At 46.9% G+C, this 18,364-nt stretch overlaps 1 protein-coding gene across 3 annotated transcripts in view; it reads left to right on the forward strand.

The window, feature by feature from the left end:
* LOC119967898 (membrane-associated phosphatidylinositol transfer protein 2) overlaps positions 1-18,364 on the forward strand; it is a 157,107-nt gene that overhangs the window by 101,747 nt on the left and 36,996 nt on the right. For all 3 annotated transcript variants that reach the window (XM_038801029.1, XM_038801090.1, XM_038801156.1), the window contains 4 exons: positions 6,846-7,021; positions 9,950-10,120; positions 11,105-11,251; positions 16,467-16,631. In XM_038801029.1, coding sequence (XP_038656957.1) covers positions 6,846-7,021; positions 9,950-10,120; positions 11,105-11,251; positions 16,467-16,631 — 659 coding nt within the window. The remainder of the gene's footprint in view (positions 1-6,845; positions 7,022-9,949; positions 10,121-11,104; positions 11,252-16,466; positions 16,632-18,364) is intronic.

An 18,364-nucleotide genomic window follows, 5' to 3' on the forward strand; every position in this document is an offset into this window, starting at 1 on the left:
ACCCCAAGAACAATACCCCCCCAACTTCAAAAGCAACTACAAACAAAAGAAGAAAAAAAACGAAGAACACCCAACAACAAAAGGGAAAGAGATAACACCCGCCACATCCCCAAACCCATGTACACAGTTCTCCCTCCCACCGATCCAAACCCCCCCCCGGGTTGCTGCTGCTGCCAGCCTATTTCCCTACCGTTCCGCCAGGAAGTCCAGGAAAGGCTGCCACCGCCTAAAGAACCCTTGTACTGATCCCTTCAGGGCAAATTTCACCCTCTCCAATTTAATGAACCCCGCCATATCATTGATCCAGGCCTCCACGCTTGGGGGCCTCGCATCCTTCCATTGGAGCAAGATCCTCCGCAAATGCCAGAAGACCGGCCTTTTTCGCCTCCTGCTCTCCCGGCTCCACTGCAACCCCAAAAATTGTGAGTCCCCAGCCTGGCTTGACCCTGGATCCCACCACCCTCGACAGCGTCCTTGCTACCCCCTTCCAAAACTCCCCCAGCGCTGGGCACACCCAAAACATATGGGCATGGTTCGCTGGGCTCCCCGAGCACCTAGCACACCTGTCCTTGCCCCCGAAAAACCTACTCATCCTCGTCCCAGTCATGTGGGCCCTATGCAGCACCTTGAACTGTATGAGGCTAAGCCTCGCACAGGAAGAGGAGGAATTCACTCTCTCCAGGGCATCCGCCCACGTCCCCTCCTCAATCTCCTCACCCAGCTCCTCTTCCCATTTACCCTTCAGTTCCTCCACCGAGGCCTCGTCTACCTCCTGCATTACCCGGTATATGTCCGAAATCCTCCCTCCTCCAACCCACACCCCAGAGATCAACCGATCCCGCACCCCTCGTGGGGGCAGCAAGGGGAACCCCTCCACCTGCTGCCTGGCAAATGCCCTCACCTGCATGTACCTAAACATGTTCCCCAGGGGGAGCCCAAAGTTCCCCTCTAACTCCCCCAAGCTCGCGAACCTCCCCTCCACAAACAGGTCTCTCAACCTCCTAACCCCTGCCCTGTGACAACCCCGCCATCAATGCTCCCTGGGACAAACCGATGGTTCCCCCGTATCGGGGCCTCCATCGAGCCCCCCACTTCTCCCCTATGCCGTCTCCATTGCCCCCAAATTTTGAGGGTAGCCGCCACCACCGGGCTCGTGGTATACCTCGTTGGAGGGAGCGGCAACGGCGCCGTTACCAGCGCCTGTAGGCTCGTGCCCACACAGGACGCCGCCTCCATCCTCTTCCATGCTGCCCCTTCCTCGTCCATTACCCACTTACGCACCATCGCTGCGTTGGCAGCCCAATAGTACCCACAGAGGTTGGGCAACGCCAGCCCCCCCCTATCCCTGCCCCGTTCCAGGAACACCCTTCTCACCCTCGGAGTCCGATGCGCCCACACAAATCCCGTAATACTCCTGTTCACCCTCCTAAAAAAGGCCTTCGGGATAAGGATGGGGAGGCACTGGAACAGGAACAAAAACCTCGGGAGCACCGTCATCTTAACAGACTGCACCCTCCCCGCCAGTGACAGCGGTAACATATCCCGCCTCTTAAACTCCTCCTCCATCTGCTCCACCAACCTTGTGAGGTTGAGCTTGTGCAGGGCCCCCCAGCTCCCAGCCACCTGGACTCCTAGGTACCTGAAGCTCTTCCCTGCCTGCTTCAATGGGAGCCTACCAATCCCCCCTCTTGATCCCCCGGATGCACCACAAACAACTCACTCTTGCCCAGGTTCAACTTATACCCAGAGAAACCCCCGAATTCACTAAGAATCCTCATCACCTCCGGCATCCCCCCACCGGGTCCGCCACATACAGCAACAGGTCGTCCGCATAAAGCGACACTCGATGCTCCTCCCCACCCCGCACCAGGCCCCTCCAGTTCCCTGACTCCCTCAATGCCATGGCCAGGGGCTCAATCGCCAACGCGAAGAGCAAGGGGGACAGGGGGCACCCCTGTCTCGTCCCCCGGTACAGCTGAAAGTACTCCGACCTCCTCCTATTTGTGGCTACACTCGCCATCGGGGCCTCGTAGAGCAGCCTCACCCACCGGATAAACCCCTCCCCAAACCCAAACCTCTCCAACACCTCCCACAAATACTCCCACTCAACCCTATCAAAGGCCTTCTCCACATCCAATGCCACCACTATCTCCACCTCCCCTTCCATGGCCGGCATCATAATGACATTGAGGAGCCTTCGCACGTTCGTATTCAACTGCCTTCCCTTCACAAACCCCGTCTGGTCTTCATGAATGACCCCGGGCACACAATCCTCTATTCTAGTGGCCAGGATCTTTGCCAGCAGCTTTGCATCGGCGTTTATGACTTCCATTCATATAGCACCTTTGACGGTAAAACCTTTCAAGGTGCTTCACAGGGGTGTTAATAAACAAAATAGACAGCAAGTCACACATAAAGAAATTAGAGCACTTTCTCAGTTATATTTAAGATGTACATTCTTAGGGGCAATTAGGGATGGGCAGTAAATGCTCCCAAGAATGCAACACAAGAATTGGGAGCAGAAGTAGGCCACTCGGCCCCTCGAACCCGCTCCGCCATTTAATGCGACCATGGCTGATGTGACCGTGACCTCAACTCCACTCTCCTGTCTGCCCCCCACTAAACTCTTGATCAAACATCTGTCAAACTCAACCTTGAACATTTTCCACTACCCTGTGGGGACAAGAACACAGATATTAGGAGCAGGGGCTCACTTACCAGTGGCACCCCCATCCTGACGATAAATAAACTCACATGAAGAAAAACGTGGTCAAAACGGTTGGTTTTAAGGAATGTTTTAAAGGATGAAAGAGAAATAATAATAATCTTTATTGTCACAAGTAGACTTACATTTTCTTTGGAAATATTTTTATTCTCCTCCTTTTTCACAATTTTCTCCCGAATTTACACCCACCAACAACAAACAATAATCAACAACAAATATGTCAAACCCCATAACAACAATAATGATCCCATCCTCCCACCAACCCCCAAACATCAGCCCGCATGTTAACATAAACAAATGACAAAAAGGAATCAGGGATTACCCATAGCCATCTTTAATATACACAGCCCCCCCCTCCCCCCAATCCTCCCCCCCCCACAATCCTCCCACCCCTCCCCCCCCCCAATCGTCCCGTTCCCCCCCCAACTAATGTTCGATGTTATCCAGTTCTTGAAAGTGCATAATGAATAATACCCATGACTTGTAAAACCCGTCCGAGCTTCCCCTCAGTTCAAACTTAACCTTCTCACGGGTCAAGTATTCCAACAGGTCCCCATAATAGCTTTACCCAGTTCACAAATCTTGGTCCAATCCCAAACCGCTCCAGCACTGCCATCAGGTACCCCCATTCCACCCGATCAAACGCCTTCTTGGCATCCAATGCCACAACTACCTCTGTTTCCTTCCCTTCCGCCGGTGCCATAACGACGTCCAAAACCCTCCTAATGTTCGAAAAGAGCTGCCTCCCTCTCACGAACCCCGTCTGATCTTCACCTATCACCTTCGGGAGGCACCCCTCCAGCCTACCCGTCAGTACCTTCGCCAATACCTTTGCGTCCACATTCAGAAGTGATATGGGCCGATACGACGCACACTCCGTCGGATCCTTATCCTTTTTAAGCAATAGTGAAATCGATGCCTGCCCCAAGGTTTGTGATAACACCCCCTTCCCTATCCCCTCTTCAAACATCCCCACCATCAGGGCTGCCAACATATCCTAAAAATTTTTTATAATATTCCACCGGAAACCCATCTGGCCCTGCCACCTTCCCCGACTGCATCCTCCCAATCGCATCCTTTATCTCCTGCTCCAGTATTGCTCCTTCTAATGTAGCCCTAATGTCCCCCTCCCCTATGATGTGGAGATGCCGGTGTTGGACTGGGGTGAGCACAGTAAGAAGTCTTACAACACCAGGTTAAAGTCCAACAGGTTTGTTTCGAATCACTAGCTTTCGGAGAACAGCTCCTTCTTCATGTGAATCCTAAGGAAGGAGCTGTGCTCTGAAAGCTAGTGATTCGAAACAAACCTGTTGGACTTTAACCTGGTGTTGTAAGACTTCTTACTGTGCCCCTCCCCTAGCCTCAGGTATTCCAGCTCATCCAGAAATTCCAGCATCTCACGGTCTCCCCGGGTGGCTCTGACCTGTACAACCTCTCGTAAAACTCCTCAAAGACCTTGTTAATCAGCTCCGGAGCCACCACTAACATCCCAGCCCTATCCCTCACCTGAAGAATTTCCCTTGCTGCTGCCTCCCTCTGGAGCTGACCTGATGACATGCCTTATCTCCATGTTCATAAACTGTACCCCTTGCTCGTCTCAGTTGGCGCACCGCCTTCCTGGTGGACAGTCGGTCGAAGCTCGCCTGTAGTTCCTTCCTCTTTCCCAGCATCGCTGGGTCCCCATCCTCTGCACAACTCCTATCTACCTCCAACATCTCATCTATAACCCTCTGACATTCCAACCTCTCCTCTTTGTCCACCCTGGCCTTGAACAAAATTACCTCACCCCTCACCACCGCCTTTAGAATCTCCCAGACGACTGCCTTCGACACCTCACCCGTACAGTTGAATCTTTTATATTCCTTAATTACCTTTTCAATTTTCTCACAGAATACTTGGTTCCCCAAAAGCCCCACAACCCCACTTCCGTGATCTGTCCAACCTTGGCTCCTGCACCAAGTTCCAGTCTCCCCCCCCCCCCCCCCCCCCCCCCCCCCCCCCAATCAGCTTGTGTGTGTCCAAGTTGGGAATGGCCCCAAACGCCTTCCTCGTGAATCCCACATCGCCAGCGCCACTAACCTCCCCTCCAGCGCCCCGCCCACAATCACATATCTACCCCCCTGATCTGCCACTACCTTCTCCATCTGGAAGCGTACCCTTTGCTGACCAACACCACTACCCCTCGAGCCCGTCCGTCAAATCCAGAGTGAAGCATCTGACTAACCCAACCCTTTATAAGTCTCACCTGGTCCTTCACCCTCAGGTGAGTCTCCTGCAGCATTGCCACATCGGCTTTCAAACTTTTAAGATGCGCAAGCACTCTTGACCGGACCTCCTAGCCCTCTCACGTTCCACGTAACTATCCTTGCTGGGGGTCTCTCACCCCCCCCCCCCAACCTTTCTTATCCACCATCATCATACCCCCGGGCCCTGCCCCATAAGCCTGACCCGCCCCTGTCCATTGTTAACATCGAACCCCTTCCCCCCCCTCCCAAGAACCCCCCCCCTACATTTCCCCCTGAAACAACATCCCCCAACATCCATCCCCCCCCCCCCCCCCCCGCTCGCCTCGAAGGCCCATTGAAGCCAGCTATCCAGGCTCCAACATCCGCAGCCCTCCTCTCCCCTCACCTCCGTTCACTAGCTGACTTTAGCTAGCTAGTGTGGGTGGCTCCCCCCTGCCAAGAGCAAGTAGGCTTACAGTAACACTGAAATGAAGTTACTGTGAAAAGCCCCTAGTCCCCACATTCCGGCACCTGTTCGGGTACACTGAGGGAGAATTCAGAATGTCCAATTCACCTAACAGCACGTCTTTCGGGATTTGTGGGAGGAAACCGAAGCACCCGGAGGAAACCCACGCAGACACGGGGAGAACGTGCAGACTCCACACGGACAGTGACCCAAGGCAGGAATCGAACCTGGGCCCCTGGCACTGTGAAGCAACAGTGATAACCACTGTACCACCGTGCTGCCCGTACCGTGACGCCCTAGCTCGGAAGGCAGAGAGATTTATGGAGGAAATTGAAGAGCTTTAGCACTTGGCACAAGATGGCAGAGCCACCGATGATAAAATGAAGGATTCCGAATTGGAGGAGGATAGATGTCTCAGAGACTTCGAGGGATGGAAAAGCTTACAAAGATAGGAAGGGGCAAGATAATGGAGGGATTTCAAATCAAGGATAAGAAGTGTTAAATCGAGGCATTGCTGCACCATGAGCCAAGGTCAGTAAGCACAGGGCTGATGGAGCAAGTTACAGCAAGGGAAGCTCATTTACGGTGAAATATGAGGGACCAACAAGCGAGCATTGGAATAGTCAAGTTCAAAGATAACAAATGAATGGATGGTAAGTCCAGAAAGGACACGGAAGTTTCATGTATTATAAAATAATAATTTTCATTTATATGGCATCTTAAACATTGATCTAAAGATAGGACAAAAATCGACATTACTGCTGATTCCTGTGTAGCAGGATGGTTATTGAGATGCTTTGCTATTACAAATGCATTTTTATAAGCACTAGAATTATAAAATAATAGCTTCAATAGATACGTTTTGCACATTGATGCTGGATTAAAGATTCTAAACTTCACCGCCTTTCAGAAGTACAAACAAAATAATTTTGTGCTAGTACTTGTGCATTGTGAATTGAAGTTTAAGGTCAGTTTGGTTCCCTACTATTTTGTAACACAAGGTTTTGCAGCACGGTGCTGTGTTCAGGTCCAGCACATGTAACTGAGTTAAAGACAGAGATCCCTCACCGTTTCATTTTTCATTAGATTCAAATCTTCAGACTTGACCTCAGTTCACAGGTAACAAAAGCACGTCTGCTTTGTGGTTTATTTTGATTTGTGAGGTTTTTCTCATTTGGTTCCACTTGTCAAATCTTTTGCTGCTGTTACTGGTGTTGCTGAACCAAGGGTAGGAAGCAGCATTTATTAAAGGGCAGAATGGCCCTGATTTCTCAGCACTGCTTCCAGCAGTGTGGTCTGTTGCAGTTTCCTTAAAACAAACATTACCTTTAATAAGGTAGCAGGTTTATGAGCAAGCTGGAATGGAAAGTTTATAGGAAATTTAATTTTAGAATGAGTTGTAATCTGATATTCATGTTTTGTCTTTTAGTTTACATTCTAGTGTATTAAAGAATGATCCTGGGTCCAGGCGATCGAGTAGTTCGACCATGCTGGATGGAATAAGCCCCGGAAAGTTTGAGTTTGAAGTGACTGACTTCTTTCTGTTTGGTTCCCCCCTGGGACTGGTGCTGGCTTTGAGGAAGACAGTTATCCCCAACTTGGACGGTAGGTAGTTTGACTGATCCACTTCCCTCTGTTTGTTACAGTGAAGCTGGAAGGTTGCCTGCTAACAGTTTCTTTCTACATTCTGTGCCTGAAGGGGAAAGTGTATTGGTATCAAATTCCTTTCAACCATTTTTGTTCTGTACTGTGCTCAGGAAGTGGTTCTGCATCATTTTAATGGTGAAGACACATTGTAAAGGCATGGCAAATGGCAAGCTGCCCAAATTCCAAAAGGAAACAGCTGCCAAAACGTTTTTTCCAATTTGTATATTATGAGGAGGTGTTCTGAAAACAGAAAATTATGTCTCTGACCAATTGTGATGATTTTGTACTAAAGTAAAAGTTTATTTAAAAAATTTAAATTGAAAAAAAATTACGTTTATACTCAAGAATGGCTTCACACAGTAAGCAATACTTTAAATCAGTTCCAAAAGGTATGAACAAACTAACTACCCTCAGAGCTAACCTTCCCTTTCCTGCTTGGCATCAATCCTTATAGATTCTTACATCTATGGTGTGTTATATTACGATATTGTAATATATATGTTACTCTTTTGTCCAGCCGAGTTGTTGAAATATAGACGTGGTCTTCCAGTGATTATAAAGTAATTTAATGAGTAATATAAAACAATCTTGTGACCTCTTTTTACTTGATATTGAACTAGTAAACAAACAAATAACTGTAGATTACTATTGACTAAAATAATGCTATATACTGATATCTATTAACTTCTTCTCTGTAGCTATTTCTCTTCTGTACTCTGCACTCCTGACACGCACTCCTCTAGGATAGAGCAGCAAAATCCTTTTTATAGGACCTGATAGTGTGGCCATCTGGCGTTCAATTGCCTGTACTTGCTTAACATAGTCTGATCATGTATTACTGCATACAGAGATCACTACATGGAGTACCAGTAATTCTATCACACAGCGCCCTTTTACCCTTGGGATGTCCTCTGAGGCTGACAACAACTGGTTCCCAGGTCTGGCCTTGTCTGCACTGTCTTGTGGGAAATCTGACCAGCTACCATGTTGTCTTCTGGGAGATCTAAGCATGTTATCCCCTCACACAGGCTTCAGTGTTTTTTTCAATTTATTCCGTTCCTTTTGATCTCTCTGTCCTCTATTCGATCTCTCTGTCCTCTATTGTTCAATCTCTCTATCCTCTATTGTTCGATCTCTCTGTCCTCTATTGTTCAATCTCTCTATCCTCTATTGTTCGATCTCTCTATCCTCTATTGTTCAATCTCTCTATTCTCTATTGTTCGATCTCTCTGTCCTCTATTGTTCGATCTCTCTATCCTCTATTGTTCAATCTCTCTATCCTCTATTGTTCGATCTCTCTATCCTCTATTGTTCAATCTCTCTATCCTCTATTGTTCGATCTCTCTATCCTCTATTGTTCGATCTCTCTATCCTCTATTGTTCGATCTCTCTGCCCTCTATTGTTCAATCTCTCTATCCTCTATTGTTTGATGCAGTATCTCAGAAATTGATCAAACTCTGTTATTGATTTTAGGTCCTATATTTTAAAAAGTAAATTTACCTTAACTTTGACTCTCTTACTTACAATTTTTACAACTCGTATATGTTTCTTTTGAACAGGCCATTTCAAAACTACTTATTTTATTGCCCAGTGAAAATTCTTACTGAAATTTCTCTTGATTCATTAACATATCATAGACACTTCTTATTGGGTTTTAGATCCTTCCAGTCTCTCTGTCTCTTAATTCAATTCCAACAATCACACTCCCACCAGCCTATTTTCCAATACATGAGAAATATGACAGTCATATTACTAAAATAAAAATATTATGCCTGACAGTGTGAAACAGGACTGGAGCAGCCTATCCAGCAATGCATTGTTCGAAGTCACGCAATCTCCGAGAAGATGCCAAAAGAAATGTGGCCAATGCAAGAAAAAAACCTGCAGAAAGTTATACCCTAGAAATGCTACCCATTAGAACGACTGAGGTTGAGGGGCGACCTGATAGAGTCTACAAGATAATGAGGGGCATGGATAGAGTGGATGGGCAGGCACTCTTTCCCAGGGTGGACGGGTCAGTCACCAGGGGCATAGGTTTAAGATCCATGGGGCAAAGTTTAGAGGAGATGGCCAAGGCAGGTTTTTTATGCAGAGGGTGGTGAGTGCCTGAAACGCGTTGCCAGGGGAGGTTGTGGAAGCAGATACATTAACGGCGTTCAAAAGGCATCCTGATAAATACATGGATATGATGGGTATAGAGGGATATGGCACAAGGAAGTGCTGAGGATTTTGGTGAAGGTTGGTAACATGGTACAGGCTTGGAGGGCCGAAGGGCCTGTTCCTGTGCTGTATTGTTCTTTGTTCCTTGTTCTTTGACACAGATTGAAAGTGATTGGGAGGAAGATAGATATTTTACACGGTGAGCGGTGATCTGGATTGAGGCTCCTTCATTAAATGTTTTCAAGATAAACAAGATAGATAGTTTTTTGAAGAATAAAGGATTTAAGGGTTATGGTGTTTGGGCGGGAGAGTGGAGCTGAGTCCACAAAAGATCAGCGATGATCTAATTGAATGGCGGAGCAGGTCTGAGGGGCCAGATGGCCGACTCCTGCTCCTAGTTCTTATGTCCTTCACTGTCAACCACCCGGCCAATCTTCGTGTCATCTGCAAACTTGCCTATACCAGATACATTTTTAAAATCTGATATTATTGCTCATTGTTGCATTTTTTGAACTAAGAAGTAATCCAATAGGTAACTGCAAATGGAGGTAAGTGAACATTTAATTAACTTGAATTTCAAATGAATTTGAAGGTTTGTCTCCCAATAGTTGATATAACAAGTGGGATAGCCGCTGTTGTTCCTTTCCTCAATAATGTACCACCTTACAATACATTTTGTCAAACTAAAGTCTGTTAACTTTCACATCTATTCCATTCTTTGCTAGTCTCCCAGTTGAGACCAGCGTGTCAGCAGGTTTACAATCTGTTCCACCCAGCGGATCCTTCATCTTCCCGCTTGGAGCCACTTCTGGAGAAGAAATTCCACCTGCTGTCGCCATTTAACATTCCCCGCTATCAGAGATTCCCGCTGGGTGACGGCAGCTCTACACTTCTGGGTAGGCACACTTCTAGTCTGCAATAGAGAGCTACTAGCTAACATAGTTTGAAATTCTATGCACGTTACATTGTGTACAAGTTTACCATAAATGATGGAGGAGAAATGAAATGAAATGAAAATCGCTTATTGTCACAAGTAGGCTTCAAATGAAGTTACTGTGAAAAGCCCCTAGTCGCCACATTCCGGCGCCTGTTCGGGGAGGCTGGTACAGGAATTGAACCGTGCTGCTGGCCTGCCTTGGTCTGCTTTAAAAGCCAGCGATTTAGCCCTGTGCTAAACCCGCCCCTAATAAATGTTTTGGGAGTAAATTATTAATAATTAAATTGCATGATCGTAGCTTTATATTACGACAGGTTCTCAATTTAGTAAGTGTTTAATCATTTACAATGTGCATTAGGATATAAAACTTGCAGGAGTGAGTGCTGGCGAACAGACAGACCTGATTTTTTAATGAAGTATTGAACATTTCTGGATATAAACTAAAGAAGACTCCAAGGTTGAAGGAATAGGAAATAACATCAATCTCATAGACAAAAGACAGTCCCCAAACAGTGGTAAACAAAACATTAAGTAGACCATTCCTGTAATAAATATGTATTTATTTCTATAGCAGGGCAGCAGCATTTGCCAGGTGTAAGTGTTAATAAAAACTGCAGGCGACTACAAGATTCTTCTCTCTATCGTTAATGCAGGAGTATCCAGGGAACAATGTAATGAATGTTTCCACAAGCTTCCCTTTATTCTCAATTTTAAGAAAATAAATTTGAACCTACCATGCAGAACTTTGCAAAGCACTGAAGTTAAATTAGATAAAGCTTTGTCTGCAAACTATATCAGTAGCATAAAGGAAATAATAATTGCTAATAAAAAGTTGCCATTGTTATCCTTCATATCTCAGTTGCTCTAAGTAGTTGACTGTGATGTTTGTGGTACAGTTTGTGGTTAGATGTCTGTCCTTTTGTTTTTTTCCCGTCTGCTCTAGTTGAGACAGTCCAGAACAATCCCTCCCTCATCCTGCAAACTCCATTTGTGACTTTCCAACGACAGGAGAGTGTAATGGAAACTATTATTCCTGTTCCTGTTCTTAACTGGCAAGATGGTTCCAATCGGAATCCCACTGTTACAGAGTGTGTGTAGTCTCTCCTTCTGTACTGTTGTGATCTGTGCTGTGTGCCTGCTTCTTTGCTTAGAGGTTGTGTTTTGTGATGAGAGTGGACTTGAAACATTTTCACTGTTGTGGGGGGCAGTGTGCAAGGAGAATATCACACAACAAGAAGAATACACTAATGTTCATCAATTGGGAAAAATGCACACATACACGCACTTACACCTGCACACACGCCATACAGACACACACACGCACACACACATCATACATACACACACCATCCACACACACACACCACACATACACACACACACCACATATACACACACCCCACACATACACACACCATCCACGCACCACACATACACACACACACCACATATACACACACCCCACACATACACACACCATCCACGCACCACACATACACACACACACCACATATACACACACCCCACACATGCATACACACCCCACACATACATACACACACACCACATATACACACCCACACACATACTTACACACACGCACCACACATACACACACCAAACATACACACACACCACACATACACACACACCACACACACATACGCACACACCACACACACATACACACACCACACACACATACCTACGCACATGCACCACACACCACACATACACATCCACACACACACCACACATACACACACCACACATATACACATACACACACCACACACATATACACACACCACACACACATACCTACGCACATCCACACACACACCACGCATACACATCCACACACACATCACACATACACACACCACACACCCACACACACAGGCACCACACATACACACACACACACACACACCACACATCCACACACACACACACATCCAGAAACACACCACACATACACACACCACACATACATACACACACATACACACACAGGCACCACACATACACACACACCACACATACACACCCACACACATACCTACACACACGCACCACACATACATACACACACCACACATACACGCACCACACATACACAGCCACACCCACAAACCACACATGCATATCCACACACTACACACCCACACACACACACAAACCACACATACACACACACCACACATACACACACATACACACCCACACACACATACCTACACACACGCACCACACATACATACACACACACACACACACAAACCACACACACACCACACACACACACATACACACCCACACACATACCTACACACAGGCACCACACATACACACACACACATACACATCCACACATACACATACACCACACATACATACACACACAGCACACATACACACACACATCATACACACACACCACACATACACATACACCACATATACATACACACACAGCACACATACACACATACACATACACACACATACACCCACACACACATACCTACACACACAACGCACCTACATACACATACATATATACACACACATATATACACACACACATACACACACATACACCCACACACACACACAAATCTCCAACAACAACTTGCATTTATATTGCATTTTTGAAACAGTAAAATGTCCAAGGTGCTTCCAGACAGAGGCACCTATACCTGCAGATACACACACAAATACTGCAGTGCAGGAATTCAGTTGGAATCTTCATCACAAAATGAGAACAATCACTAACCAGTACTTGGTAATTAATAATTAGATTAGATTATTTTCAGTGCAGTTGAAATTCTTTCAAGTCCGCACAATTGAATGTTTGATTTTTGTCTACATTTACTAAAGCATCTATTTTAGAATATAATCTGTTCATTTGAACCAAATTCAACACCCCATCGGCAGTGTTAATGCAAGTGTATAGAGCTTGCAATTTCAAAATGGGAACTGAGTTATAATTGTGCTCCTGAATCCCATTATCCTCCTTCCCTCTAATCTCGTCTCAACTGAAGACTTGGTCCTGATTCCCTGTGTGCGATGCCACGTGAGATTGATTAATATATTTTTTAAAAACTGCTGAACAGCTTCATTCATTGAGCACAGCTGGTGAGTGACACTCTTGAACATCACTCCAAAGATCTAAATTTGAGGAATCCATTGCTTTTACACCAGATTAATTCTGGCTTGTCCTTCTCTCAGACTCAAAATCCAAAAGATGCTGAGTAGGTCTTCGATTTCATCCAGCTACAGTTTAGAATTTAATTTTTGCATGCAGTTAATTTATTTTCCAACAGTCTTTTCAATGAAGTAACTGTTAATTCCAATCATGTTTTAATTGAATGAGTTTGGTCTTTATTTTGCATTATGCGCTTTGATTTTTTTGGCATGTCAACACTGTTGAGAAGTGGTACTGAAATAATTCGTACTGTTTGAAATTCCATTAATTTGTTAAATGCGTATACAATAGTAATTTTTAAATTTGTTTTTTTTGAACAGATAAACCAAGACGTAAGGAAATACAAAATAGCCTAATTGTATGACACAAAGTAACTTCAAGAACAAAAATATAGTGGAACATTGTACCAGCCCAATATGGTGCCAATCACTGTCAGAATATGGGGCATTAAACAGTATCTTTCATGCAAATTTTGAACACAAGTAGTTATGCCTATTCGGTTCTCTCTGAGTTTTGTCAATGGCTGTTCCCTTATTGCTCGAGTTTCAGATATTTCCATGTCAGTTTGGAAATGGACAATAGTCAGATTACAGCTACTGGCCAGCTTTACTCCCTCGTGGTGTATAGAAGCGAATTGAGAGGGACAATTCCCATTTGCTTGACTTCTCCCTGATGCAGAGTATTCTTGCTGCACTCCCAGCCGCTTCTGGGGCTGATCTCTGATTGTCAGATTGACATACTGACTACTAATTTATGTGGCAACTGACAGGCTCATTTTCCACCTTTTTTATTTATCCGTTACATTTCCATTTGTACAAATCAGAAAACGAGGTGTGAATAATAATTGAACAAGTTCCAAATGATGAAGATGCTTTGATTTGTTTGTATGATCTTACTTAATCCAAAATACCGCTATGAATAGTGTTCAGCTGGTATTAGTGGGACTAGTAACCCAGTCGAGCAATATAGAATTCCCAAAGCTAAGGGTTGACATCCCTTCATTATCAGCAGTCTCACGCCTTCCACTTCTAAAAACTCAGCCACATTTTGCTGTCTTTTTTATTTTTCCTCTTCTGTCTCCCAACAAACTTCACCTGTATTGACAGGCCATCTGTATTGACAGACCATCTGTATTGACAGGCCATCTGTATTGACAGACCAGGCTGTATTGACAGGCCATCTGTATTGACAGACCATCTGTGTTGACAGGCCATCTGTATTGACAGACCATCTGTATTGACAGACCACCTGTATTGACAGACCCTCTGTACTGACAGACCCTCTGTATTGACAGACCCTCTGTATTGACAGACCACCTGTATTGACAGACCACCTGTATTGACAGGCCATCTGTATTGACAGGCCATCTGTATTGACAGGCTACCTGTATTGACAGACCATCTGTATTGACAGACCACCTGTATTGACAGACCACCTGTATTGACAGACCCTCTGTATTGACAGACCATCTGTATTGACAGACCCTCTGTATTGACAGACCAGGCTGTATTGACAGACCATCTGTATTGACAGACCCTCTGTATTGACAGACCCTCTGTATTGACAGGCCACCTGTATTGACACACCATCTGTATTGACAGACCCTCTGTATTGACAGACCATGCTGTATTGACAGACCATCTGTATTGACAGACCAGGCTGTATTGACAGACCATCTGTATTGACAGGCCATCTGTATTGACAGGCCATCTGTATTGACAGGCTACCTGTATTGACAGACCATCTGTATTGACAGACCACCTGTATTGACAGACCACCTGTATTGACAGACCATCTGTATTGACAGACCACCTGTATTGACAGACCCTCTGTATTGACAGACCAGGCTGTATTGACAGACCCTCTGTATTGACAGGCCCTCTGTATTGACAGACCATCTGTATTGACAGACCATCTGTATTGACAGACCAGGCTGTATTGACAGACCATCTGTATTGACAGACCCTCTGTATTGACAGACCCTCTGTATTGACAGGCCACCTGTATTGACAGACAACCTGTATTGACACACCATCTGTATTGACAGACCCTCTGTATTGACAGACCATCTGTATTGACAGACCATCTGTATTGACAGGCCACCTGTATTGACAGACAACCTGTATTGACACACCATCTGTATTGACAGACCCTCTGTATTGACAGGCCACCTGTATTGACAGACAACCTGTATTGACACACCATCTGTATTGACAGACCCTCTGTATTGACAGACCATGCTGTATTGACAGACCATCTGTATTGACAGACCAGGCTGTATTGACAGGCCCTCTGTATTGACAGACCATCTGTATTGACAGGCCCTCTGTATTGACAGACCCTCTGTATTGACAGACCCTCTGTATTGACAGACCAGGCTGTATTGACAGACCAGGCTGTATTGACAGGCCACCTGTATTGACAGACCCTCTGTATTGACAGACCCTCTGTATTGACAGACCAGGCTGTATTGACAGACCATCTGTATTGACAGACCCTCTGTATTGACAGACCCTCTGTATTGACAGACCACCTGTATTGACAGGCCCTCTGTATTGACAGGCCAGGCTGTATTGATAGACCATCTGTATTGACAGGCCCTCTGTATTGACAGGCCAGGCTGTATTGACAGACCATCTGTATTGACAGACCATCTGTATTGACAGACCATCTGTATTGACAGACCCTCTGTATTGACAGACCATCTGTATTGACAGACCCTCTGTATTGACAGACCATCTGTATTGACAGACCCTCTGTATTGATTGACCACCTGTATTGACAGACCAGGCTGTATTGACAGACCCTCTGTATTGACAGACCATCTGTATTGACAGGCCATCTGTATTGACAGGCCATCTGTATTGACAGACCAGGCTGTATTGACAGACCACCTGTGTTGCCATTACTCAGCCGGGACTTCCTTTTTGTCTTAAAACTCAGATGGAACATCCCCCCCCCCCCCCCCCTTGAAATCAGCTATAAAGATTTGCATCTTGGATATGATGGTTGATGCTTTGTGCTGTTTTCCTTTGTGCTTGCTCATTGTTGTCCTGATGAATCTAACTTTGATTTCCTTGCTTTGGCCCAATAGCGGACGTTATTCAGTCTCATATTGGGGTCTTCATGGAAAGCCCGTCTCCTTCCTCCCCTTTAACAACCACTGTCTCCCGGGGATTGCGGAGGGCGAGTGAGATCAGCATCACTAGCCAGGTGTCAGGAATGGCAGACAGTTACACAGCTTCCAACATAGCCAACAGTAAGTGCTGCTGTGCATCCAAACATCTGGTGCGTTCACATTAAACACGAACACTATTCCACTGAGTTATTGCGGAGAAGTCTAGCTGGCCTGATCCTGATGCTGCATCACACCCTGCCTGGGCTGCACCTGCCTGGGCTACACCCTGCCTGGGCTGCACCCTGCCTGGGCTGCACCCTGCCTGGGCTGCACCCTGCGTGGGCTACACCCTGCCTGGGCTACACCCTGCCTGGGCTACACCCACACCCTGCCTGGGCTACACCCTGCCTGGGCTACACCCTGCCTGGGCTACACCCTGCCTGGGCTACACCCTGCCTGGGCTACACCCTGCCTGGGCTACACCCTGCCTGGGCTGCACTCACACCCTGCCTGGGCTGCACCCTGCCTGGGCTACACCCTGCCTGGGCTACACCCTGCCTGGGCTGCACCCTGCCTGGGCTACACCCTGCCTGGGCTACACTCACACCCTGCCTGGGCTACACCCTGCCTGGGCTACACCCTGCCTGGGCTACACCCTGCCTGGGCTACACCCTGCCTGGGCTACACCCTGCCTGGGCTACACCCTGCCTGGGCTACACTCACACCCTGCCTGGGCTACACCCTGCCTGGGCTACACTCACACCCTGCCTGGGCTACACCCTGCCTGGGCTACACTCACACCCTGCCTGGGCTACACCCTGCCTGGGCTACACTCACACCCTGCCTGGGCTACACCCTGCCTGGGCTACACCCTGCCTGGGCTACACCCTGCCTGGGCTACACCCTGCCTGGGCTACACCCTGCCTGGGCTGCACCCTGCCTGGGCTACACTCACACCCTGCCTGGGCTGCACCCTGCCTGGGCTGCACCCTGCCTGGGCTACACTCACACCCTGCCTGGGCTGCACCCTGCCTGGGCTACACCCTGCCTGGGCTACACCCTGCCTGGGCTACACCCTGCCTGGGCTGCACCCTGCCTGGGCTACACCCTGCCTGGGCTGCACCCTGCCTGGGCTACACCCTGCCTGGGCTACACCCTGCCTGGGCTACACTCACACCCTGCCTGGGCTACACCCTGCCTGGGCTACACCCTGCCTGGGCTGCACCCTGCCTGGGCTACACCCTGCCTGGGCTACACCCTGCCTGGGCTACACCCTGCCTGGGCTACACCCTGCCTGGGCTACACCCTGCCTGGGCTACACCCTGCCTGGGCTACACTCACACCCTGCCTGGGCTACACCCTGCCTGGGCTACACCCTGCCTGGGCTGCCAAGTGGATCGAGGCACCTGCCGGGTAATCTGATCCCTGATCAACCATTTTATTGTGAAACAAGCGAGAGTTTATCTTGAAAACTGAACCTATGAAGAAATTCAGCTTCTGCTTATTCGACACAGTTAGCTTACTCTATAGCAAAACGATGATAAGCCCTGTATAATAGTTTGTAGAAAATTATTATAAACAATATTGCTTTCATGCATTCAAAGGCAATTGTCAGAATAATAGGACTTTGGCAAAATTTTACTTCTATCAAATTCATCTCCTTTGGTATTCTGCAAACTTTGCTTAAGATTCTCTTGATGTATGTTAGATAATTAGCTGGAGTATGGGGAATGCAGAATGTACTCAGAAGTTTGGATCGCAAATAGTGCACGTTTCCCCTTCTCACCATCCCTGTCTTCATTTATCCATTCAGATTGAACTTCAAGCATTAATGATTGCGTCAGTTGAAATATATTCCTGCACAATATTACCAG

Source organism: Scyliorhinus canicula, chromosome 1, assembly GCF_902713615.1.
Source record: "Scyliorhinus canicula chromosome 1, sScyCan1.1, whole genome shotgun sequence".
Classification (NCBI taxonomy): domain Eukaryota; kingdom Metazoa; phylum Chordata; class Chondrichthyes; order Carcharhiniformes; family Scyliorhinidae; genus Scyliorhinus; species Scyliorhinus canicula.